The following is a 25,655-nucleotide window of genomic DNA, read 5'->3' as shown; positions in this document are numbered from 1 at the left end:
TTGGTCTTCTTTATATGGGGCATCTGCTTCCATATACAGAAACTTTGAATGATTACTGAGAGTAAATCACAACTTCCTAAAAAATATGCATTTTTCTGGGGCTACCTAACTGGAATATCTTTCAGCATTATTTCCATGTTTGGTCTTTAATGGGTATACAATTGCAGCTTTGAAAATAATTTCACTTTGTTCACCTCTTAGATTACTTGGATTTGATTTTATTAAATGTATGTAGCCTAGTTACACGGACACCTTTTAGTTCTTTTCATTTTCAGCACTGTGGTTTTTAATATGGGAGAGGTTTGAAAGATGCCCAATTCTCATTTTAAAATTGAGGGCAAATAACAGCTGGTTTTCAGAGCCTTAGGCATATCCCATGGGTACCTTCACGTGACACCTGTATTCTGTTTACACCCTATCCCAACTGAACCTTTAAACTGCCTTTATAATTCCAACCCCCAGCTCCAAAAATAGAAGCTTGCAGTGTGGCATAGGGTCCAGGTGGGAAGTGTTTGTGTTCATGCTGGGTTACAATCACAAGCAGTTATTTCTCAGTAGCACAACTTCCTTTCCTTGAGCATGAGTCTCCCTGCCACCCCTATGTCATCTGTGTTGGACTGCATAGCAAAGGCCTTCTTTCTGGTATGGAGATTGTTGAGCCAAAGTGGTTTAGGGAATGTCCCGATGCTGTTAAAGCTCCCTGTGTTCTATTTGAGATCTTGAAATTGGCTCTGGAGACCTTGTAGATTTTGTATGCTTGAGTGAGCGATACTACAATTTGTACTCCTTTGATTTTTAAACAGGTGACGTCTGATACTACTGATCACTTCAGTGATACTGCTGTAAATCAGAGAAACCTGGAAAAAACAACTCTGCAAGAACTAGAGAGAGAGCGAAAGAGGAATGAAGACAGAAGGGGGAAAGGGACTGAAAGGTGAGGAATCTCTGTGGCTTTTTTTCCCCCTCTTAAAGACAAGATTGAGCATACCCTGTTAGTGGGGAAACTGGGATAAGAGGATTGTTTTTTGTGGCTGTGGGGGCTCCATACCTTTTCTTTGCATAATGGCAGCTGACATTGTGTACCAAAATCAGCTGGACCTTGTGACTTACCTAAGTTTATGCAAGGAGAGAAAACCTGTGTACTTTCCCTTTTTTAGCCATTTTATTAGTTATGCATAATTCAGATGTTGTTTAGTTATTGGGATATCTATGTGAGATAATGGAAAACTTGCCCCCCAAGTACTTGAAATCTTTTCCAGACACCTTTCTGCCTCCCGAGATTTCAGCAGGCATTTATACATAATATGCTCCTTGCCATGAGGGCTAGAAACATTTCTTTTAAAACAAACAAATGAAAGTTGAGTCTTGGGAAATTAATTTGTTTACCCGGTACTAAATTGTGTGCTCCTGTAGCATTCACATAACCCTGATTATTTTACTGACTTCCCTAAAGTACATTTCAGTGTAACTGATAAAGCTGAAGGACTTTTAACAGAAGGCTGCAAACATTAAAACACTGTTTCTCACTTCATGTTTTATCTGCAGCTGTTAATAGTGCTAGGTGCCATCCCAATCTCCAATCAGCGTGAGATTCCAGGGGCTCCGGGCACTTAACCCAGGGTTTGTCTTTTCTTTTGGAAATGAGGCACAGTGGGGACTGTATGTCTTTAGGATATATGGTTTATTTACACATATATGCAGCCTGAACCTACGATAGAGGGGTTCACAGCATTAACACCCCAAGAGGGTCTTGCTTCTACCATAGCCATAGCCTTAGATTTAGTAGACATCAAACATTGTGCTCTGCCTCTCTAGCTTTCCAGTCTGCAGCTAGATCATATCACTGCTAAACTCTGCCTTCCACAGACACCCCCCCCTTTGCTCTCCTTACTAGGAGGCTAGCTTGGTTTGAGTAGTTTTGAACACTTGCTAGTACCTTGGATTTGAAGACTCTGGCATCCACAAACTCAAAACAGTATCTGTAGGTGTAAACTTGATAGTAAAGACATCTAGATTACTGGAGAAAACTAGCAAGATATAAACAGTCCAACTTTTGGCCATAGGATTACTATCTGGTTACTAATTTCATGTCCTGCTATTCAAAACATGCTTCTATCAGATAGTAGTAGTAGTAATAATAATAATAATAATAATAATAATAATAATAATAGATCTATACCCCACCCATCTGGCTGGGTTTCCTCAGCCACTCTGGGCGGCTCCCAACAGAATATTAAAAACACACCAAAAAATCAAACATTAAAAACTTCCCTATACAAGGCTGCCTTCAGATGTCAGATAGTTGTTTATTTCCTTGACATCTGGTGGGAGGGCGTTCCACAGGGCGGGAGCCACTACCAGGAAGGCCCTCTGCCTGATTCCCTGTAGCTTTGCTTCTCGCAGTGAGGGAACCGCCAGAAGGCCCTCAAAACTGGACCTCAGTGTCCTGGCTGAACGATGCGGGTGGAGACGCTCCTTCAGGTAGCTGTTATTGGGCGACTGAAAATCCAGCAGACTCCAAATTCTGCCATTTTACTGTTCAAAGACTTCCTGATTCTGCCAAGGGGAACAAAAAAGGAGTTTAAAAAGGATATTTTTGCCATTTTAGCTGTTGGTTATATAGCTGCATGAATTTTTCCATAGATGCTTAGTTCTTTTCTATTAGTTCAGAGTTGCCTTCTCATGGTAATTAACAAATAGAAACTTGCCTTCAGTGAAAGGGCAATATGTCCTTTGCTTTACGTTAATAGATAACAAGTGACGGTTCTGTATGAGGATGAACCTTAGGCGCATAGTTGCATAAGACCTTTTTTGCAATTTGGTTTGTTTTATCAATTGCTGAAATTCTGTATAACAGCATTATGCCTACACTGAAGTTAGATCAATTTTTGTGAGAGAATATAATGTAATTTGGTTTTTAGGTTTTGCTGCTGAGTTCAAAGATAAATGTGTGTCACCACTTGTTTTCTCAACCTTCCTTGGCTCTCCAGAGGGCTTCTTCAATGCCAGATTACATCTGAGCACATATGTTCTTATTCTGCAGGGAGCCTTGGGCTCCACCTTCTTTGTTGCATTCAGAACAAAAGTTGTTATGCCAAAAGACTGAAATAGTAACACTAGATTTACAAAACTCTCAACAAATTCAGCTTTTGCAAGACTTTATTTCACCCCTCCCCTTTTTAAAGACTATTTAGCAATTAGGATATAAAATGCAGACCCTCAGGCCCAGGGATTTCCTGTTACAGGTAATTTGCAACGTATGCTCATTAAACTTGTGTGCATTTAGCTTTATGAGGTAGGCAAAAAAAAAAAAATTAACAAGGGCAGGGCAGAAAATGGGTGGGTGTCTGGGGAAAACAAGACTTGGGCAAGCCCAGTTGCAATGTGTTTTGACTACCCACAATTTTAGCTTTAGGTGCTATCCCTGGTAGTTATCCCCTCCATACATTGAGAGCCACCGGTATGTACAGAAGTCCGAGTTGGCTGCGTACCGAAATTGTTTCCTAGAAAATCAACAAGGATTTTACAAAATATTTTTTTCTCATCAGGAATCGTTCAGGTCTATAGAACCCTTACAAAATCCTTTCTGCAATGCTTCTTAGGCTTTATGAGAACTCTGGCACACTTTCTCCGAATTAAATTTGGAGAGACGTGCTTCATTCATGCTCCTGGAAAAGGTCTACTTTTATACTATGTTCGTTACAATTCACCTGCCTTTAGAAGCGCCCTCCTAGCTAGAAGACGGCAAGGTCAGAGCAGTGATTCATGCACAGACACAACAGACCTCTCAGACCAGGACGTTCTATGTTACTCCATGAGGAGTGGTAGAATGATCCATTTACATCCAGTGACAGGTTAGGAGGAGGAAAGATCAGAGTAGTGACTCACACAGATACCAGAAGCATCCTCTTCTGTGGCTGGGTACTTTTGAACTCACGGGAGCATTATATATGCTCACGTGACATACTAGCAGTTTTCGCACAGCGCAGAGTTTGGGAATTAGCTGCTCTGTTCGGTCTGCAGTAGGGCTCAGCAACTTACAAGGCCAGAACTGCTTAGAACTGCATTCTGTGCCTTGAGACCATTTTCTCTGGCCTGTGGAGGCATAGAAATGTTGACTGGAGGTTAGGAACAATGATTAAATTGAAAGCAAAGTGGTCTGTAGCTCTGACTGTGAAAAAGAAGAGCCAAGGTCAGCAAATGCCAAGGCCCCCAGACGAGTGTCTTATTTCTTTTCTTGAGCCGGGGAAGGTGAAAGTGTTTATATATAATCTGTTAGCTTTCGTAGTGCCTCTGAGCACTCCCTGAGTAGCAATAATGCTGCCTGTTCAGGAGTGATGGGGAATAATCCTAGTGTTTGGCATCATTATAATGAAGCTAGTGAAGGGCGGAAGAAAGTTGTTACGTTATCAGTATTGCAGGTATGAACACACTAACGGCGCAGCAAGAATGAAGGAACATTAACGACATGTAGAAACTATTCTGTAAGAATTGGGGAGAAAAGTTTAAGATGGGTTTCTTAGCTTTTTTAAAAAGCAAATATAAGTGAACATGCTATACAGTGGTACCTCGGGTTACAGATGCTTCAGGTTACAGACGCTTCAGGTTACAGACTCCGCTAACCCAGAAATAGTACCTCAGGTTAAGAACTTTACTTCAGGATGAGAATAGATATCGTGTGGCGGTGGTAGCGGGAGTCCCCATTAGCTAAAGTGGTACCTCCGGTTAAGAACAGTTTCGGGTTAACAACGGACCTCCAGAACGAATTAAGTTCTTAACCCGAGGTACCACTGTACTAGATTTTTATTTACTAATCATTTCATAAAATTTATAGACTGCTTGATTGTAAAAAACAACAACAACAACTTCAAAGAGGTTTACCAAAAGATAAAACAAGAAAATAAATAAAACCCACAAGCATGCTTTAAAACATAAACTTAAAACACACATCACCTCAACTTTCTAAGCATCTGGGTAGGCTTGCCTAAACAAGATGGTTCTTAGTGTGGTATGCTGTGGCATGATTGCTGACTGCATTTTCCAGCTCACATGTGAGGGAAGCTCCATGCAGAGCGCATTGCAGTAGTCCAGTACACTGGTACCTCTGGATCTGTTCCGGAGCCCCATTCGCATCCAGAAGCAAATGCAACCTGCATCCGCGCATGCGTGGGTCACGATTCGCCACTTCTGCGCATGTTCGTGACGTCATTTTGACCGTCTGCTCATGCGCGAGCACGAAACCCGGAAGTAACACGCTCCATTACTTCCGGGTCGCCGCAGTGCGCAACCCGAAAATACTTATCCCGAAGCTACTTCAACCCGAGGTATGACTGTATTGATGTAACCAACACATGAACTACTGTGGCAAGGCTTTCCCAGCCCAGGAATGGCCACAGCTGATGAACCAGCTGTAGTTGGTAAAGGGTTTGCCAGCTGCTGAGGCTACCTGAGCCTCCAGTGATGTAGGTGGATCTGGAAGCACCTCAGTCTGTGAACCTTCTCCTTCAGGGAGAGTGCAACCTCATCCATGGTAGGAACTGACCAATTTCTCAGACAAGGGAGCTGCTCACCCACAGTGCCTCTGTTTTGCCAGGATCCAAGCTCAGCTTGTTTGTCCTCATCTATTTCACTATTTCCCAGGTTCATTGTATTGGCATCAGAAATGTATTCAGTGCAAATTATCCTTGCTTTTCAATCAGCCCAGGAGAACCATATCACTAATCTAAAATAGCAAAAGCAGTGGTGGATCTAAGCTTCAGGGACCCTAATCTTGGAGGGTCCCCAGAAAAGACTTTAGCCACACATGTACAGTGATACATCGAGTTAAGTACTTAATTCGTTCTGGAGGTCTGTTCTTAACCTGAAGCACCAGTTTAGCTAATGGGGCCTCCTGCTGCCACCGGAGCACAATTTCTGTTCTTATCCTGAAGCAAAGTTCTTAACCAGAAGCACTATTTCTGGGTTAGCGGAGTATGTAACCTGAAGCGTATATAACCCAAGGTAGCACTGTATATAACATCCCTCCCATAACTCAAAAACTATAAGGCATAGGGTTTTTTTTATTCACACCAGTGATTTTGACAGGTGAGAATCTGTCCAGTACAGCATTTTTAATCAAAATCTGAGATGTAGCAGTTAACTTTTAAAAATACACCCACACCCACACCCACACCCACACCCATATATATATATATATATATATATATATATATATGTGGTGATCTGCCACGGAATACCCCGTTGAGGATAATAGTGGGTACTCAGACCTTGTTGCTGATTGTGTAGGGGCCTGCATAACAGTTCAAACTTCCAAAATGTAGGTCTGCCACTGAGCAAAAGTGCCACACCATTGAAGGACTGGGGGGTGGGGACAGGGTTGTGAGACTAGGTTCATTATTGTCATGATAAACCATGGTTTATGGCAGTGTTTGAAATAGCTCATGTAACTTTAGATGCAGTACTGGGAAATGTTAGGACCAGAAGATGTTGCAAGAGAGAGCTGCCCTGAGGTTATCTTCAAACATTTTGCATCTCCTTAGAATGTGTGAAGTATATATGTTTACATTCCAAAACACAAATTTGTAGGAAGTGTTCTCTCTTGTGTCCAAACAGATTTCAAGGGTGGAAGCCCTTCCTGTTACCTCCTTATCTTCCCTTCTACCTTGCAAGGGTTAAAACTGTAAAATTATTTCCCTCCCGCACCTAAATTGTCCCATATCAATAATTGCCTAGAAAACGACGCGATGATGAAGAAAAGAAAACTGGAGAAGGAAAGAGAAAGCATAAGCACAAGAGACATGGGCAAAGGGAGATAGATTGGGATACAAAACGCCCAAGAAAGCCGCGGAAGGTAACAGATGCGGAAGATTTGTGGACAGAGAAGATGCCCAATTGGGAAGAGAAGAAACACGATATAGCTCAGAAAAGAGAGGAGTCCATGAGGCTGCTTTCCTTGCTCTTAAACAAAGTAAAAGTAAGGATATAATTTTCAAAATATTCTAAGGGTGTTTTTTAAAATGTTTTTTTAAAAATATGTAATAAGTTGTGGAGAACTGTAGGCATATATGATAGCAGAGTTCGCCACAAGTGGGCAGCAGGTTTCTCAGTTTCCACATCCAAGGCACACCACATTTTGATGCACTGAACTGGGTGCGCTGGGAGATGCTGACTGAGAATGAAGTGATTTAAGTAAACTCCTCAGCAAGATGTAAGGCTTTTGATAACTTCTCCTTTTCATCCTGTGATAAAGGATCATACAAATGCTTGTTAGTGGAAGTTCTCTTTTCATATAGGAAATTGCTGTGAATTATTGAGGTGGGGCTGAAACTCGCTTTCTTGTGTGGGGTCATTATTTTAGTAGAACGACTCCGAAGTTATCATTAAAAAAGCGAAAGCAAATAAACCGGCAATTTGTCTATTGCCCATGGCAAGTGACTTTCATTAATAATTATTTTCCCTCTGAAAACAGCAAAATCAAGCTGGCTTTTATCTTAAAGGCTATGATTTGTGCAGCTTTGTGAGCCTTTTAAGATGTGGTTTGAAGTGAATTGGCATTTAAAAAACAAAAAACACAGGTTTCCTTTTGGAAAAATTGAACCGCCTCAAACAGCAGAGACAACTCCCACAGTGAATGAAGTCTTAAGTGTGTTTCCCAAGCCGTGTATTTTGGGTCTTGCTAAGACTGGCAGGGTGGGAGGCAGATTTCACCCATGAGGTACAACCCACAGGGAGGTTATGCATAAGTCCCTTTTTATGGGGGTGGGGACGAGCTGTTAAAACACAACAATGCTTTTATGCAGCTTTTGCATTTTAGTAGAATCACTAGGACAAAGTAATCCATCCATGTTGTCCTCCAACTGTTCTTGGACTCCAACTCCTGCAATCCCAGGCCATTTGACATGATGGGAGTCCAAGAGCTTCCAGGTGCATTCTGGGTTGTTTGACCTGGGTGGGTGGATGCCATTTGGATTTCCTGTCTTAGGCACTGAAGAGTCTTTGACTAGCCCAAATTGTACATAAAATCATTTATCATTAGGCTTTGCTGATTTACCGGTATTTGCTTTCTGCTCAAGTCCCTTGTTCTGTTGCGCTATAATTCTTTCTTTTATTCCCCCCCCCCCCAGGACGTTGCACAAGCATCCGAGCAAATAGGGGGCCCTCTGTTGAATCTTGAAATCAAAAGGGAGAATTGCTCCTTTGCATCTCAGATACAGAATGCACCAAAGGAACAAGTAAACTGCCTTGGGCAACAAGAGTCGAAGAATGAGAGAGAATCCAAGTGTCAGTCAGCTCAGTTGGCGGATGCTTTTATTGAGGAGAAGCAGCAGCAGCAGCAGCAGCAGCACATTCCATTTAAGTTGCCTGCATTACCTGATCCGTTTTGGAGAAATACTTTGAACAGGCGAATCGCTGAAACCATCACCACCTACGTAACACACAGCCCCCATGACAGCCACTCGTTTGGGTGCTTCCCTAAAGCTTCCAGGGAGAGAGAATTCAGGAAGCCCAAGGTATATGAAACTGATGAATTCACACATTATTTACTCAACTACTATCAAACCCCAGAATATGCACGGGACTTTCCAAGGGTGGATAACCCAGCGAATAAGTCTCAGTGGCAGAGGGTGGTGTATTTCAATGAGGACAGCTTGCAGATTAACCTGCAGAACAAAGATAGGCAGTGCATGACGGATTTGATTTGTGTACCAAATACCCAAGAGAAAAGCTCCAGACGTAGTGATAACTGGGAAGTAATGGATGAGGAACCTGAGGTTATGCCAAAAAGCCAGGCATGTGCTAGGGAGTTTGCCAAAAACTATCGGGGCAAAGATCTGTCAAATGAGGCTGAAGAAGGAAGGCTGCATGGTAAATGGAATAGTCGTGTCCTAGTAAGTGCAGCTTATGATAGAAAATCTCAAGCAGAAGACACTGAAATGGTGGCTATGGCATCACACAAGCTAGTTGGCCGTGTGAATAAATTGAAGGATGTATTGGAAGAGATCAGCAGTGATTCTGAATCCTTCAGTGAGGCACTTAATGAGTCACGAAGCAAAAAAGAAAGAAAAAATGGTGGTGGCTGCAAGGTGTCACCCTACGGTCAGAAAATGGTGAGAGATTTGTCGATTTCTGTCCAAAATGATTGTTGTGGTGCTCAAGGTATTGAATGCAGCAAACACAGTTTCTTCTCACGCTCTGAGTACTGTGACTCAGCAAGGCACTCCAAGCTAAAGCTTAGGACAACATACAAAAGAACCAGCAGCAAAGTAAGGGGTGAAGAACAAAGAGTCAAATGGACATCTAGTGATGAGGAGAGGGAAGCTGGGAGGAAGAACAACAGAAAGAGATATTCTGGAAACAATTTGTCTGATGATGAACCGCAGTTCTTTAAAGCAAACCATTGTGAAGAGATGGAGTCTCTTGGCAAGATGTCCCATCACAAAATGAAATGTAAAACTCATCACACCATGCCAGGGGCAGTAAAAGCAAAAGATGCAACCCATTCGGGCGGGTCTCCTTTTCAAGAAGCTCACCCAAAGGCAGATAAGGGGAATGTAGACATTAATAAGACCGGTGAGAATGGGTGCGAAATAAATGAAAAACAGAGAATTTTCAAGGCTAGCGCAAGAAGAGTGGTGCCAGGGCAAGGAGGGGCGAGAGAATTGGTGAGATGGTGAAACAAGCAAGTGGGTGGAATAGGATGGGGGCAGCTTTCAGTTTTTGGAAGCCCTTTTTGGCGTTAATGAGCAGCTCCTGCAACGGGGACATTCTTCACTCCAGGAGGTTTTGCTGCAACTCCTGGTTTTCAGGGGACTTGCTGTTAAGAAAATAGGTGGAAACAGATTCCTGAAGGATGCCCTTTGTTTCCTGTCAAAACAATTCAATCCATATGCAGAGACAGTCTGTGGAGGGGAACTTGGAAGAGGGTGCTAACTTGGTTGGTCTTGGGGGGTGATGGGGGTGGTTCTTGAAAGCTCAAATTAGGCCCTCTTAAGGACTTAAAAATAAATCACATTTGGTGATTTGGGTGCTCTGCTTGGGCTGCTGTGCATGCTGGCAGAGCACGAGAGGGCAGACACAGCTTGGCAAAAACTGGTCAACAGATTCAACATCTGTACTAATGACCAAATTTTTTTTTATTAAAAAAAGTTACTGCAGTGCATGATTGAAGCCATGTTGAATGGTCTACTCAGAATCTGAGCCAAGTGAAGTGAATGGTCCCTGCCGATTTCGGAGGGAGCCACAGAATATGAAAATGCTCCCTAGTAACTGTACAGTTAAAGGAGTTAGTTGAACAAATTGTTTAATTTATAAGATTAAAAAAAGAAAGTGCCTCCTCAGTGATGTCAGAAAGGGGATGGTGTGAGAGATGAAACATTTATCCAAAAGGCAGAGAAGGAACGTGTTTATAATTTACTGCAGACGTGGCAATTTGAGATACTCAAGCTTTTTTTTTTTAATTATTATTATTTATTTTGCAAGAAGCCTTTTATTTATTTAGAAAGATTTATATGCCACTTAATCAGAAAACTCTGCAATTAGCATAGCTTAATCCAGCATTGGGCAGTATATGCTGTGTGCCAGATTCTGCTTCTCAGTCCAGACCCTTTTTGTGGCAGGTCCCTTTGGGTTTATTGGAATGCTTTGAGTAGAATAAGAGGTGCCCTGGTTTGAATGGCTCCTCCCTTTAATTCTGCCTAAATCTTCTGCCCTTTAATATCCAGCCGAGGGCAAAGTTACACAGAATACAGGAGAGTCATTATCAGATTTCCTGCCATTCATTTTTTTTCCTTTTTCCTTTTGAAAGAGCAGTTGCAGGGTGCTCAGATGTCAATCATAGTAGTGGAGTTGGGAGGAAGTGTTTAGCCCTTCCCACCCCAGTCACTTTACTACTAATAAGTAACTCCCTACTAGCGTCAGGGTAAGGTGGAAATGTGGGCATGATAGAGGTAAGGTTGGGCCCATATCTTATGCCCACCTTATATATATATATTTGGGGTGGTGGTGATGGTAAATACATAAATTGAGAGCGAGGTAAACATTCCATTCCCAGCTGTTTATTTCCCCCCACCTGTGCACCCAGCAATTTTTCCTTGCTTGCCAGGATTTGGGAAGATAGTGGGAAGCTCCCAGAGCCTGGTAAACAGACCTTGCCTTGTATTGGGGGGAGGGACAGTTCTGGGGGTTCCTGACTGCCCAACTTTGCTTTTGTGCATGGGCACCTGGAACAGAACCCTCGCTTTAAGTGGCGGGCCAGTTGTATCTGTCCCCCCCCCCCGCCATGGGACAGAAGTCAATGGCAGGAGGGGGACTATAGGTGGGAGGAAACAGTAGGGAAAGGGAGGACTTAGCACCCCTAGAGCCCAGCATCCCTGCGCCAGTCAAAGCAGGATGCACCAAGGTTGCTTTAAAGTGTCTTTTTCTTTTTTCCTTTTTTTAAAAAAACAAACTCATATCAGGAGACCAGGAACTCACACAGAGTTTGGCCCCCAAGTTAATTTATTTTGAAGAATAGGTGGGGCTTGAGAGGGGAGAGCTAAATTAAAATCATGGTTGATGTTGTGTGAGAACCAATGAAATTTCCCCCCAGTCCTCTCCTAAATGTCACAGAATTAATTACTTTCATTTCAAAAGACAGAACTAGAAAGCAAGAAGTCCATATTTTCACATGTACTTCACAGGCTAGGGGTGCTGTACTTTGTATTCGATGGATCTGCTGGACAGGGAATGCTTTGAGCAGTGAAAAAGGGGTATGAAATCTACTTAAGTGCTGGTTGGTATTTTGTTCCTTGAGTAAGTGACCTTCTAAGCATAGCTATGTAGTCTGAGCCCATAGAAGTTATTCTGTTCAGTTATTGCTTATAATTTTATGTAACATGGAACGGGCAAAACAAAGACTGTCAAGGACTACAACCTGAAACCATTCTACTGACAAGAATAGGCAGCTCCGAGGGCTGCAAGCTAGGTTGTCACTTGTTGCACCAGATAGTCACAGCTGTAAGAAGAGGAACAAATTATAGTTTGAGTTTTTGCTTATACTTTTAATATGCTTTATTTATTTCATGTCATGGCAATTTTCATGTGAATAAGCGTTCCCTAGCATTCCATCCATGTTTGTTAACCTCTGCTCCAATAAAGTAGTAATGAAGCAATGTATGCAGATATTTTCTGTGCTTAGATTCATGTTTTGCGTCAGGCTGATGGGTGGTGGCAATTTCCACAGTCCTCTAAGCTTGTCTTTAACGCTAACCTAGTTTGCAAAAATTGAATGGATTTCCCAATGCAGCCAACAAATGTTTATTTAATCTGAAAGTAATAATTTTGCACTTGGGTTTTATTTATTCATTTAGATCATTTAGTGCTCTTCGGCCAATGGCTCCCAGAGTGGTTCACATACAATCAAACTTAACACAGTGCCACTGTAGGCTTATAATCTAGGGGGTGGGTGGGAGAAAGGACACACAAGGGGAAAGGGACAGGGAGGGAAGAGGAAAGTAAAAAACCAAAACTCAAGCACCGATTTCTAAACAGGGGTGCTGTAATGACCAGCTGGCACAGTAAAAGGGTCTTCCGCAAAGCCAATGAAATGAACCGTGCTTCCTACCTCTTCCACTGAGGCAACCTGATGGAATGGCTACCCCCAAATGGCAGTTAAGGGGAGAGGACAGTTGGGGGGTTCCATTTCCCCCTCTGGATCTTCACCACCCTGCAGTGAATAATATGTTTTACATGTGTATACATGTTTTTAGTACACGGTTTGTACACATTTCATTTTATGACGGCAAGCATGAGATGCAGTGCTGAGGAAACAGGCCTTCCTGCATGGTAATCAAGAGGGGCTTGTGGTATCATCATAACCCTGCAGCTCATATCACCTGTTGGAGGTTGCTGATCCTCTGCAAAGGGCGAAAAGTGTCAAAGTGCTCTCAGCGTAGGTCCCTTGGAAGCATTGCTGAACGTCTTACTTTATTCTGCCACAAACCAGCATAACCTAATAAATAGCATAACAGTATGAATCTAAGCGAACAATTATTGAATAAATGGGAGCAAGAACCAATTGTAGATTAAAACATACATAGAATATTTGATTAAGCATAAATAACGGGTGAATAAATAATAATAATAATAATAATAATAATAATAATAATAATAATAATTTATTATTTATACCCCGCACATCTGGCTGAGTTTCTCCAAGCACTCTGGATAGCTCCCAATCAAGAATTAAAAACAGTACAGCATTACATATTAAAAACTTCCCTAAACAGGGCTGCCTTAAGATGTCTTCTGAATGTCAGGTAGTTGTTTATCTCTTTGACATCTGATGGGAGGGCGTTCCACAGGGCGGGCGCCACTACCGAGAAGGCCCTCTGTCTGGTTCCCTGTAGCTTTGCTTCTCGCAGTGAGGGAACCGCCAGAAGGCCCTTGACGCTGGATCTCAGTGTCCGGGCTGAACGATGGGGGTGGAGACGCTCCTTCAGGTATACTGGACTGAGGCCGTTTAGGGCTTTAAAGGTCAGCACCAACACTTTGAATCGTGCTCGGAAACGTACTGGGAGCCAATGCAGATCTCTTAGAACCGGTGTTATGTGGTCCCGGCGGCCGCTCCCAGTCACCAGTCTAGCTGCCGCATTCTGGATTAATTGCAGTTTCCGGGTCACCTTCAAAGGTAGCCCCACGTAGAGCGCTTTGCAGTAGTTCAAGCGGGAGATAACTAGAGCATGCACCACTCTGGCGAGACAGTCCGCGGGCAGGTAGGGTCTTAGCCTGCGTGCCAGGTGGAGCTGGTAGACAGCTGCCCTGGACATAGAGTTAACCTGCGCCTCCATGGACAGCTGTGAGTCCAAAATGACTCCCAGGCTGCACACCTGGTCCTTCAGGGGCACAGTTACCCCATTCAGGACCAGGGGGTGCTCCACAGCTGCTCACCGCCTGTCCCCCAAAAGCAGTACTTCTGTCTTGTCAGGATTCAACCTCAATCTGTTAGCTGCCATTCATCCTCCAACCGCCTCCAGGCACTCACACAGGACCTTCACCGCCTTCACTGGTTCTGATTTAAAGGAGAGGTAGAGCTGGGTGTCATCTGCATACTGATGAACACCCAGTCCAAACCCCCTGATGATCTCTCCCAGCGGCTTCATATAGATATTAAAAAGCATGGGGGAGAGGACGGAACCCTGAGGCACCCCAGAAGTGAGAGCCCAGGGGTCTGAACACTCATCCCCCACCACCACTTTCTGGACACGGCCCTGGAGAAAGGAGCGGAACCACCGTATAACAGTGCCCCCAGCTCCCAGCCCCTCTAGATGGCCCAGAAGGATGTTATGGTCGATGGTGTCAAAGGCTGCTGAGAGATCCAGCAGAACTAGGAAACAGCTCTCACCTTTGTCCCTAGCCCACCGGAGATCATCAACCCACGCGACCAAGGCAGTTTCAGTCCCATGGTGAGGCCTGAATCCCGATTGGAAGGGATCCAAATGGTCCGCATCCTCCAGGCGTGCTTGGAGATGTTCGGCAACCACCCGCTCAATCAACTTTCCCAAGAATGGTAGATTTGAGACTGGGTGATATTTGGCCAAATTGGCCGGGTCTAAACATGTTTTTTTAAGAAGTGGTTTAATGACCGCCTCTTTCAGCGGGTCTGGGAAGCCTCCCTCACAGAGGGAAGCATTCACCACCCCGCAGAGCCCATCGCCCAGCCCTTCCTGGCTCACTTTTATCAGCCACGATGGGCAAGGATCAAGTAGACAGGTGGTCAGTTTCACTAGTCCAAGCAGCCTGTCCACATCCTCGGAGGTAACAGATTGGAATTGATCCCATGTAACAGGACCAGACAGAACTCTAGCACTCTCCCGCCCTGTCCCTGCTCCCACGGTGGAGTCTACCTCCTTCTGAATCTGAGCGACTTTATCTGCAAAAAACTTTGCAAAAGCATTGCAGGAGATCTTGGGGTCCCTACCAGGCCCCGGTGGTACAGGTGGTTCCGATAGATTGCAAACCACCTGAAAAAGTCTCCTGCTGCTGTTTTCTGCAGATGCAATGGAAGCGGTGAAGAAGGCCCTCTTCGCCGTTGCCATTGCCACTTGGTAGGCTCGACGTTGAGCTCTAGCCTGTGTCCGGTCTGAGTCATTCATAATGAGTCTTCCTCCACCGGCGCTCTAGCCGTCTCAATGATTGTTTCATTGCCCTCAGCTCCGGGTGAAACCACAGGGCTGTCCGGGCTCCATGCAATTGGAGAGGGTGCTTCGGAGCCAGACAGTCAATAGCCCTGGTTAACTCCGCATTCCAGCGTGCCACCAGGGAATCAGCTGAAAGGCCATCAACTTGGGATAAAACATCCTCTACCACTCTCTGGAAGCCAATTGGATCCAATAAGTGGCGGGGGTGGACCATCTGAATTGGTCCTACCTCCCTGCAGAGGGGAAGGGTCGCAGAGAAGTCCAGTTGCACCAGGAAGTGATCTGACCATGGCACTTCTTTTGTTTCACTTTTAGTTAGTGTCAGATCACCAACATCCATAGAGGTAAACACCAGGTCCAAGGCATGTCCACGGCTATGGGTTGGGCCAAACTTATTTAGGGATAGCCCCATGGAGGCCATGCTTTCCACAAAGTCCCGAGCGGCCCCTTGTAAGGTCGTGTCGGCATGGATGTTAAAATTCCCCAGGACAACCAAGCAAAGTGTCTCCAGGAGCATATCCGCCACGACCTGAAGCAGCTCGGGCAGGGAATCCTTGGTGCAGCAGGGAGGTCGGTACACCAATAGGAATCCTGTACTGCCCTTATTGCCCAACTTCCAGAACATGCACTCAGAGAACTGGGTTTTCCCAATAGGATGCCTGGTGCAAACTAATAACTTCCTAAAAATCACTGCAACCCCCCCTCCCCGCTCACAAGGCCTTGGTTGCTGTGCGTAAGAGAAACCTGGTGGACAAGCAGTGGCAAGGACAGGCCCATCTGCTTCATCCAACCAAGTCTCTGTTACACATGCCAGGTCAAATCCTCCATCCACAATCAGGTCGTGGATGGCAGTGGTTTTATTCATCATTGACCTGGCATTGCACAGCAACACTTTCAGGTGATATGGGTTTCCCTTGCTGATTCCTGTATCCTTCCGGTCATGACCAGACCTGGAGGCAGGGATAGTCTTCAAACAACGACTAAACCTGCCTCCTTGGTAATGACATGGTCTGGTCTTAGCAAAACTCCTCCTGCTGCCCATGATCACTGAGATTGGGTGTCCCAATACATCCCCCCCCTGTGGAACCTGCCCCAGCCATTCTGTTGGCTGAGGCCCACTCCCAGGCAGCCCTGACCCTTTCCCTTAAAAAGCAAAATACAAACTATATAATAACTTAACAGTGTAGCAGGAACCCCCCCACCCCAATCATTCTGTTTCCACAAACTTCACACACACACACACTCACACACTACATACGCCACATTTCTGTTATAAATTCATAGAAAATCAACCATACATCGGATTTGCACTGTTCCATTTTTTACTCCATGTGACAAGGACTATCAAAGGGGGGTGCTTGGTTTCTGGTCAGCCATAATCCCTTCACCATCCCAGCACATCCACAGGAGCCCTGCCCAGTTGCTATGTCAACCCTGATAATCCCAGACAGAAGACAATCAAAATCACAAAGAACAGTGGATTCGCCACAGGCTGAAACAAAGGACAATGATCAGATCTTCCCTCTGGGGGCAGGAAACTGCAAACTCCCCATTGTCACCTGGAAAGTACTCATGGGGAGGGGGAAAGGAGGAACCAGCCAGGTGACAAGATAATCAGGTTACCTCCACAACTCCTCCCTCAACCCCTCCTTTCTGTAATGTATGCATGATGTCAACCCCTCCTTTCTGTAATGTATGCATGATGTTTCTGGGGGTGGGCTTGACCTAGAGGAGGGGAATTTCAAAAGTTTTTATAAGGTCTTGCAGCCCATTGTTCGGGGTCTTTCCTCTCTCTTGCAAGGGAAGGGAACCCTGTTGCAACAGTTCAATAAAGGCCAAGCCTACAGGCTGCTGTTTTGCTCCAAGTTATCCTGGTTGGTGTCTTTACTTTTTGTCCAAGGGAGCCCTCAACTGTAGCAGGAACCCCCCCACCCCAATCATTCTGTTTCCACAAACTTCACACACACTCACACTCACACACTACATACGCCACATTTCTGTTATAAATTCATAGAAAATCAACCATACATCGGATTTGCACTGTTCCATTTTTTACTCCATGTGACAAGGACTATCAAAGGGGGGTGCTTGGTTTCTGGTCAGCCATAATCCCTTCACCATCCCAGCACATCCACAGGAGCCCTGCCCAGTTGCTATGTCAACCCTGATAATCCCAGACAGAAGACAATCAAAATCACAAAGAACAGTGGATTCGCCACAGGCTGAAACAAAGGACAATGATCAGATCTTCCCTCTGGGGGCAGGAAACTGCAAACTCCCCATTGTCACCTGGAAAGTACTCATGGGGAGGGGGAAAGGAGGAACCAGCCAGGTGACAAGATAATCAGGTTACCTCCACAACTCCTCCCTCAACCCCTCCTTTCTGTAATGTATGCATGATGTCAACCCCTCCTTTCTGTAATGTATGCATGATGTTTCTGGGGGTGGGCTTGACCTAGAGGAGGGGAATTTCAAAAGTTTTTATAAGGTCTTGCAGCCCATTGTTCGGGGTCTTTCCTCTCTCTTGCAAGGGAAGGGAACCCTGTTGCAACAGTTCAATAAAGGCCAAGCCTACAGGCTGCTGTTTTGCTCCAAGTTATCCTGGTTGGTGTCTTTACTTTTTGTCCAAGGGAGCCCTCAGATTTTTCCGTTAACAGTTGGCGACCGCGACTCAGGGACACTTGGTTCTCCTGTAAAGGTGAGAGGGGAGATAGAGGGGATCAGGCGCCACTAGGCAACCTTAGCCCAGAGATCCTTCTTCCTCTCCCTGCCTCCTCTTTGCGGGCGGTAATCAATCGTCACCAAAAGCTCAACCAGGGGAGCAAAGGCGAGGTCAAGCCGGCTAAGGGAAAAGGATCCCGGGATCTGCGAGGGACATCAACGGACGTGAGTATGGTTCTGAAGAAAGTACATTGGGAGGAGGGTGGAAAATAACGTCTCCACAACAGCCAAATCTTTCTCCTTTATTTCCAACGTTGCATCTGCAAAATCTTGAGCCTCCTTTCCCTTTTCTCCCCGTTTTCCCTTTCGGAAGTATGGCCAGGAAAACGTGGTGCTTATTGTTTCTCTGACGTCCTTTTTCGGAGTCGGCCAAAGGCGTCCCTTACAAATCTCTCTCTCCTTTTCTCCCCGTTTTCCCTTTCGGAAGTGTGGCCAGGGAAGCGTGGTGCCTGTTATTTCTCTGACACCCCTTTCGGAGTCGTCCAGGGGTGCCCTTACAAATCTCTCTCCACCTTATCTGCCTGTGCAAATGAAGCCGCCCCTCCTGCCCGGCGACCTTTGTTAGGGATGACCCGGGTACGTGAGAACGCAAGGTCATTTGCTTCCTTTCAAACCTTTGTTTTTCTCGGAGCCCGATCTGGCACTGCACTACGCAGGCGTCCAGTAGGGAAGCCGAATTTAGTTTAAAGGCTAGGCAGGGGGCTGTTGTGGAGGATAGAGGGGAGGTTCACAATTGGGGCCCCACACTAGGATTAGCATTGAAACGGTACCGTGGTTTAGGTTTCCGGGCAGAGACCCGTGGTTTAGGTTTCCGGGCAGAGACCCGTGGTTTAGGTTTCCGGGCAGAGACCCGTGGTTTAGGTTTCCGGGCAGAGACCCGTGGTTTAGGTTTCCGGGCAGAGGGACCCGTGGTTTGAGTTTCCGGGCAGAGGGACCCGTGGTTTGAGTTTCCGGGCAGAGGGACCCGTGGTTTGAGTTTCCGGGCAGAGGGACCCGTGGTTTGAGTTTCCGGGCTGAGAGACCCGTGGTTTGAGTTTCCGGGCTGAGAGACCCGTGGTTTGAGTTTCTGGGCTGAGAGACCCGTGGTTTTGTTTCAGGTTCAGGTTTGAGATTTTCAGAAATTAATTCGTGGTTTATAGATAAGTAGGAATTGTGTTAGTCAAGGGTACTTTGAGTACTGAAAGGATCTTCCCCCTTTCCTCCCTTGTGTGTGTTTCCACTCTTTCTGTCTTTAGCGTACTTCGTTAACGGGAAAAAAAGCCCAATAATAACATATGAGAGAATGGGAGCTCACTAAACACCCTAGCTGGACTCCTCCTGGCAACAAAGCTTCCATGAAGCCTTTTGCCCCAGAGAGGACTCTAATATGCCCCTCCAGCTTGTCATCTCCAATTAGAGAAAAGTAGAAATAAAAAAAAAAAAATAAAGGGGGGAAAATGGTCAAGTTTGTGTTGTTAAACTGTAGCCTAGAGCTAGAACATGAAACTGTAAACTTAATGGTGCTCAGAGGCAAAAAAATAAATAAATGAATAAGAGATGTATTCAAAGATTTAGAAATATTTCAAGGGTTTGTATTTACATTGGCCTTGGCATCCACAGACTGTTCTTAAATGCACATAGTTTTAAATTGCAAGCTTGCTTCAAAATTTTAAATCTAAGGAAGCCATGTTGCGCCTATCGATCTTAAAACAAAACAAAATGGAGAATGGAGTGTGCAAATGTTTGTTATTTGAGAGAGGCTCTAAAAGAGAGTTTCCCTCCCAAGTGGTGAAATCCTGTATACGTGCTACTTGTGTTCTGAAAGGGGGATTACCCCACTCCTTCCTCTAGTTTAAGTGAGGAGGGCGATTTTAAGTGTAATGGTAAATGATGTTGTGTTGTAACTTTTGAGTTTGCTCCAGTCTATTTTGGAAGGAGAAGTTAACCTAATGTTTCTGCTGCAAAAGCCTAGTTGAGCACAACTGCTCTCTCAAGCTAAAATGCAGTGTATGTATTTCATTAAGCGTATGCCTATAAAAGTATGGTGTTCATTCTAAGAAAAAACATTTGAGTCCAGTTTTAACTTTGATTTGGTTGGACAGAAGAGTTATTGTAAGGCTCCTGATATCAGTCTCTATAAGACTTCATGGCCTCTTTTGTTAGAAAATGCCCCCCCTCCCCCTTGTTTCACTCTGCCTCTTTCAGTTGTTTTCTCCCTTCTTACTTCTGTGCCAGGTAAATTTACTCCCGAGTAAGCTTCCTTTAAAGGAAACTGCTAAGAGGGGAGGGGGCAACACTTGTGTATTCCCTAAAAAAAAAACCAAATCTAGGGCTGCTTTAACTATGCTTTATAAGAGATCCTCTCCCTATCTTAGGAAAAATGTTCACTTCAGTCTTTAAAGATAATTTATCTAGGAACTTTCACTCTTTAGTCTAAGGAAGTAAAAACTCTCATTCAAACTAGCTTCAAGATCTGCTAAAAGGGTTGGGTACTTTTATTTTCCTCTTCCTTAGTACATGATAGGCGCATGGTTTGTGATCTCTTCCCCAGTTGTGTCTGTGTACATAAGTATGTGTGTGTTTCTGGTAGTACAAATCTTGCTATGAACCCTGTATTTTAGGGTTGGACTAGATGACCCCAGGTCCCTTTCAACTTTCCCAATTTGTGGCTGATGAGTTGAAATCCAACCCAGATTTGCTCTTTGTTTTTAAAGGTGAGAGGTGAATGTGTGTGTTTCTGGTAGTACAAATCTTGCTATGAACCCTGTATTTTAGGGTTGGACTAGATGACCCCAGGGTCCCTTTCAACTCTCCCAATTTGTGGCTGTGTGGAAGACCATGTGTCTGCAAGCATTGGAGGGTAATTCTTAAATTCTGGTGTGGTAATGGAGTTGAAATTCAGCCTAGCTTTGCTCTTTAGTTTTAAAAGGTGAGAGGTGAAGCCCAACTGGTAATATCAAGCATTTGAGTGATTACAGTGTTTATCATTTTGTCTACTATTTAAAAATCAGACTTAAAAGTCTACTCAAAGTTTAAGCACATACAAATGAATAATCAAGTAGAATTAGCCTTGACCATTCCTGTAAATAAAGGGCAGGAAATAATAATATTAATAATAATAATAATAATATTTTTTTGTCTGCAAATGGTAAGGCTGAAATGGCTGAGAATGTTAAAAAAAAAAAAAAAAATCCTACGAATTCTAACTCTGGCCATTTTTACTCATAAGTAAGAGAGCGGTTGATTGTTCCGCGAATGGCCAGAGGGATATTAGCCCTTTCCTGTACATAAAGGAAGCAGTCTCAGTTTGCTTGGGCTGAAATTGCTAGCTTTGGTGAATACTTAAATTGCTGAGTTTCTTTTTTTGTTTAAAATCAAACCCTGTTTTCAAATCTACTCCTTACCCTTCCTTTCCCTTATTCAAATGGTAATTTAGCCAAAGGATGCAACATTTTCAATAGTATAAAAGGTTTGCTGAGACATGAACTCTGCACATGCACAGAGGCTAGATCAGCTAAAGAAGAGAGAGAGAGGAAGGGGGGAACTATAAGGGGGGAGAGGAGGTTTCTTCCAAATGTAAAAGAAAACTTGGAACCATTGAGGAACCATTGAGGGAAATCACCCTTAATCTGTCTTTGCTCCAGGGGCTACTTAAGACAAAAGGCTAAAAAACAAAACAAAACAAAACAAAGCAACAACTAGCCCATCAAAAGTCAAGAGCTTTCCAAGTTCCAAATCTTAACATGCCAAATTCTTTTCACAGGTAAATATCAAAGCATTCCCCCCTCAATGGGAATTTTAGGAACAGCATTTCCTGACAGGCTTCTCACATGAAATAATTTTCCCTTTTAACAGGATATGTGAACCCCGATAACAAAGTGTTTGTCCCTTTTTCCTCCCACAGCAACTTTCTTTCTGTTCTGTGAAACAAGTCTGAATCCCTGCTATATTAGTGATTTCCATCTCTTTATGGCTTTGACACTTTTTTTAAAGTTACAAATAATCTGTTTTCATTTATTTAATCTGTTTCCCCATGATGTCTATGAAGTTAATCGAAGCACAACCAAACATTGTTTGGTGAATGGTATTTGTTTACCTTTTTGCCTGAGCATTTCTTATTAATTCTGTCATTTTGGCTAGTGCAAGGTACCTGCACAACTTTAAATTGCCATTCATTTTTCTTGGTATTAACTCATTTCCCGTATTAACATTACAGTTGATGTTGTCACATCAAGAAACACTATTTTATTTTCATTTGGGATGTTAGAATGCCAAAACAGATTACTTCAGGTTACTTATTAATTGTGTGTTTTAGCATTTATTTATTTGGTTCCTCATAGGTCATTTTGTGTGTGTGTGTTTTACTTTGGGGACATGTTCATCACATGTTGAAAGTCAGTTTCATGAAGTTCTTTTATCAAATAGCACGTGGTGAATTTAAAGTTTTTTCCCCATGGTTTTCCCATTTTTTTCAGTCTAGTAGTAATCTGCGTGGTTTTGATAATATATATAATAATAATTCTTTTCTAAATCTGATGTCTTTGTGTCAAGTTTGTTTTCATCTGACTGGTAATCTAATTTTTTTGCTTTCTTTTGTATTTCTTAACCTTTGTATTTTTTACAGCTCTCTTTCTCTCCAAAGTGAAGGAAAGCAAACGAACTTGGCAGATAATAACAGTAGTTATAGGAAAATGTGATAATAATATTGGAATGAATGAAACGCTTAATTCGCTAAGATTTTTATTATTTGCAGCTTCCAACAGAAACCGAAGGACATCCTTTTTGCCTTTTGCCCCCTCCCTTTTCTAACTGTCTTTAAGCCCCAAAACCCTGCCCCTTACAGGATATCACCTATACAGATGTGCAATGATGAAAAGCAGCAACAACCCCTCAACTCAGTTCTTCCGTCATCACAAGACACCAGAGTTTTCAAGTGCCCACAGCTATCTCTTTCAAAGGATATAGACTGCCAGGGGAGTGGGCCTGACAAAGGGGGGTGGAGTTGACTTGCAAGGACATCTTTTCACTTGAACCTCAAGCCTCTGTGCTCCAGGATTCAAAAGATACATGCGTAAAAGATCACAATTGTGTCAAGATATGCAACTGATATTTAATTAGTTTGTTTTGTATTAAGTGTTATTATGTAGGAATGTTGAAATGTGTCTGACAGTGTGTTATTTCCACAAGGGGGGTATTTTTGTGTGTAATTTTTATGTTTAATGTCTTATTGCTTGCACACCAATTCTCATGCATTTTATACTTTCTGATAGCTCACACTATTGTGTAGTCCAATGTTTAGATAACCACATTTCATTGTCCCACCTGGCACTCTGCCAACTTTCCCTATCCATTTTAAAATGTGCTAAAACTTGCTTTACCAAGGAGAAGCTTATAAGATACATAAAGGTGCACATGCTTTGGTTTAGCAGGAATGATCCCTTATAGAGTTAAATTGACTTATTTGGACAAAATGCCCTTTTAAGAACGGTTTTCCTTTAACAGACTGGTTTGAAAGGTTGAGAACCATGGGCACATAAATTCAAATTGGACTCAGTTTGAATTGGGCAAGTGTATCCAGGCTGCAATTAGCTTTTTGGTCCTTAAAGTGCAAGTGATCAACTTCCCAGGACTACAAGACCAGAGCCTGTAATAATAATAATAAATCCCATGGATTTTGGCCAAGGCGAAGACATATCTCTCAGGACGTGTCCGAAACCTGTGCCAGCTGTGGTGGGTGCCAGGCTACATGAAAGCCCTAAGTGGATTCACCAGGGATTGCCACTACTGCGACACCGTGCCGATGTGAGACCACAGAAGAGCTACCTTGACACCTGAGAACACACAAATGGCGGGAAGGGGGGAAGCAAACTGCACTTTTCAGTCATTAGTGGACCTTCCTGCCTAAATGCAAAGCATAGATCACTATTGAGAAAATATTTCTTCCAAGGTGCTAGAATACCACAAGTAACTGAGCAGTGCACTGTTACACCATTATATTTCCATGCAAATATCCTTAAAGTAGCATGATATCCAAGTCCCTTTCAGGTTCACATGGACACACATCTGGGACGTAGAATACCAGGTTATCATTTACCACCTTAAATTGTGCGGAGAAAAGGATTGCAAAGTAGCCACCTTTGCAATCTTATCTCCGAAGGGGGGAACTGTAGCAGGAACCCCCCCACCCCAATCATTCTGTTTCCACAAACTTCACACACACTCACACTCACACACTACATACGCCACATTTCTGTTATAAATTCATAGAAAATCAACCATACATCGGATTTGCACTGTTCCATTTTTTACTCCATGTGACAAGGACTATCAAAGGGGGGTGCTTGGTTTCTGGTCAGCCATAATCCCTTCACCATCCCAGCACATCCACAGGAGCCCTGCCCAGTTGCTATGTCAACCCTGATAATCCCAGACAGAAGACAATCAAAATCACAAAGAACAGTGGATTCGCCACAGGCTGAAACAAAGGACAATGATCAGATCTTCCCTCTGGGGGCAGGAAACTGCAAACTCCCCATTGTCACCTGGAAAGTACTCATGGGGAGGGGGAAAGGAGGAACCAGCTGGGTGACTGGACACTCAGGTTACCACCACAACTCCTCCCTCAACCCCTCCTCTCTGTAATGTATGCATGATGTCAACCCCTCCTTTCTGTAATGTATGCATGATGTTTCTGGGGGTGGGCTTGACCTAGAGGAGGGGAATTTCAAAAGTTTTTATAAGGTCTTGCAGCCCATTGTTCGGGGTCTTTCCTCTCTCTTGCAAGGGAAGGGAACCCTGTTGCAACAGTTCAATAAAGGCCAAGCCTACAGGCTGCTGTTTTGCTCCAAGTTATCCTGGTTGGTGTCTTTACTTTTTGTCCAAGGGAGCCCTCAGATTTTTCCGTTAACAACAGAATAATAAAAATAAAAACAAAGCAAGAAACAATAGTGCTCAAATTAAACTACTCCTGGAGGCCTTGCTGGAGGCCCTCAAGCTGTGGGGGTGACTGCAGGCCCCCAAAACTATTAAGAATTAAAAAGACCAGTTAAAACAGCTATATGGGGTGGGGCTTCAGTGATACAGATCTAACAATATGGGCCTTCATTTTAGGACTGATTTGTAGCATAGACCATCCTTCGACGAGTATCCATCATGACAGCGCAGAATCTGGCGCCTGAATATATGACTTCTGGGCTTTCGTCCTGTAGTAATAGGGAAATTTTGTGTTGTTCTGAATGCCCTGGGAATTTATATAGGATGGGCTGGATAAACCTGGCTCGAATGTCTATATAATACTGGCAATAAAGAAGGGCATGCCCCATTGTTTCCTGATGCTCAGAGCCCATGGGAATTTCCTCCCCTCCTAAGGTATCTTCCTATAACGGCCTTCCTGGACTGCTGAAGGGAGGGCCTGACAACAGGCCAAGGTGAAAGCCCTTCACTGTTTTGGTATTTTGAGGTTAGCTATGTATGGCATTTGGGAAGTCAAGTATCTTCTAGTTTCACTAATTAGAAATCTTGGGGACCTGGCTAGGTCTACCTGTTGATTGCTGAACGTCAAATCTCCATGGAAGTACGCCACAATTGAAGTTGTGTTTTATAAGAGCCTCCTAAGAGAACGCTGTGTGCTTCTATGCTCCACACAGCTTTTGCTAATGCTCCGATTCGAACAAAGACTTAGCTCTTGCATCTTAAAATGAAATGCCAATACAGTGGTACCTCAGGTTACATGCACTTCAGATTACATACGCTTCAGGTTACAGACTCCACTAACCCAGA

General features: G+C 43.8%; 1 protein-coding gene and 3 long non-coding RNA genes across 4 annotated transcripts in view; 1 reads left to right on the top strand and 3 right to left on the bottom strand.

The window, feature by feature from the left end:
- LOC309523415 (A-kinase anchor protein 17B-like) overlaps positions 1-12,157 on the top strand; it is a 16,763-nt gene extending 4,606 nt beyond the window's left edge. The window contains exons 2-4 of the mRNA XM_082207216.1: positions 804-934; positions 6,733-6,973; positions 8,124-12,157. Coding sequence (XP_082063342.1) covers positions 804-934; positions 6,733-6,973; positions 8,124-9,674 — 1,923 coding nt within the window. The 3' untranslated portion in view covers positions 9,675-12,157. The remainder of the gene's footprint in view (positions 1-803; positions 935-6,732; positions 6,974-8,123) is intronic.
- Positions 1-25,655, bottom strand: part of LOC309523514 — a 293,380-nt gene that overhangs the window by 210,465 nt on the left and 57,260 nt on the right. The window lies entirely within an intron of this gene.
- LOC309523515 lies at positions 964-5,859 on the bottom strand. Its single transcript, XR_014215432.1, has 2 exons — positions 3,889-5,859; positions 964-2,556 (listed from the first exon to the last, which is right to left on the bottom strand). It is a non-coding gene; the product is annotated as an uncharacterized lncRNA (long non-coding RNA).
- Positions 11,269-25,655, bottom strand: LOC309523499. The gene is made up of 2 exons (XR_014215415.1): positions 25,417-25,655; positions 11,269-12,988 (listed from the first exon to the last, which is right to left on the bottom strand). It is a non-coding gene; the product is annotated as an uncharacterized lncRNA (long non-coding RNA).

The sequence above is a fragment of the Podarcis vaucheri genome (genome assembly GCF_965113315.1).
Source record: "Podarcis vaucheri genome assembly, chromosome: Z".
Lineage (NCBI taxonomy): Eukaryota > Metazoa > Chordata > Lepidosauria > Squamata > Lacertidae > Podarcis > Podarcis vaucheri.
This window is presented reverse-complemented; position numbering and strand designations above follow the sequence as displayed.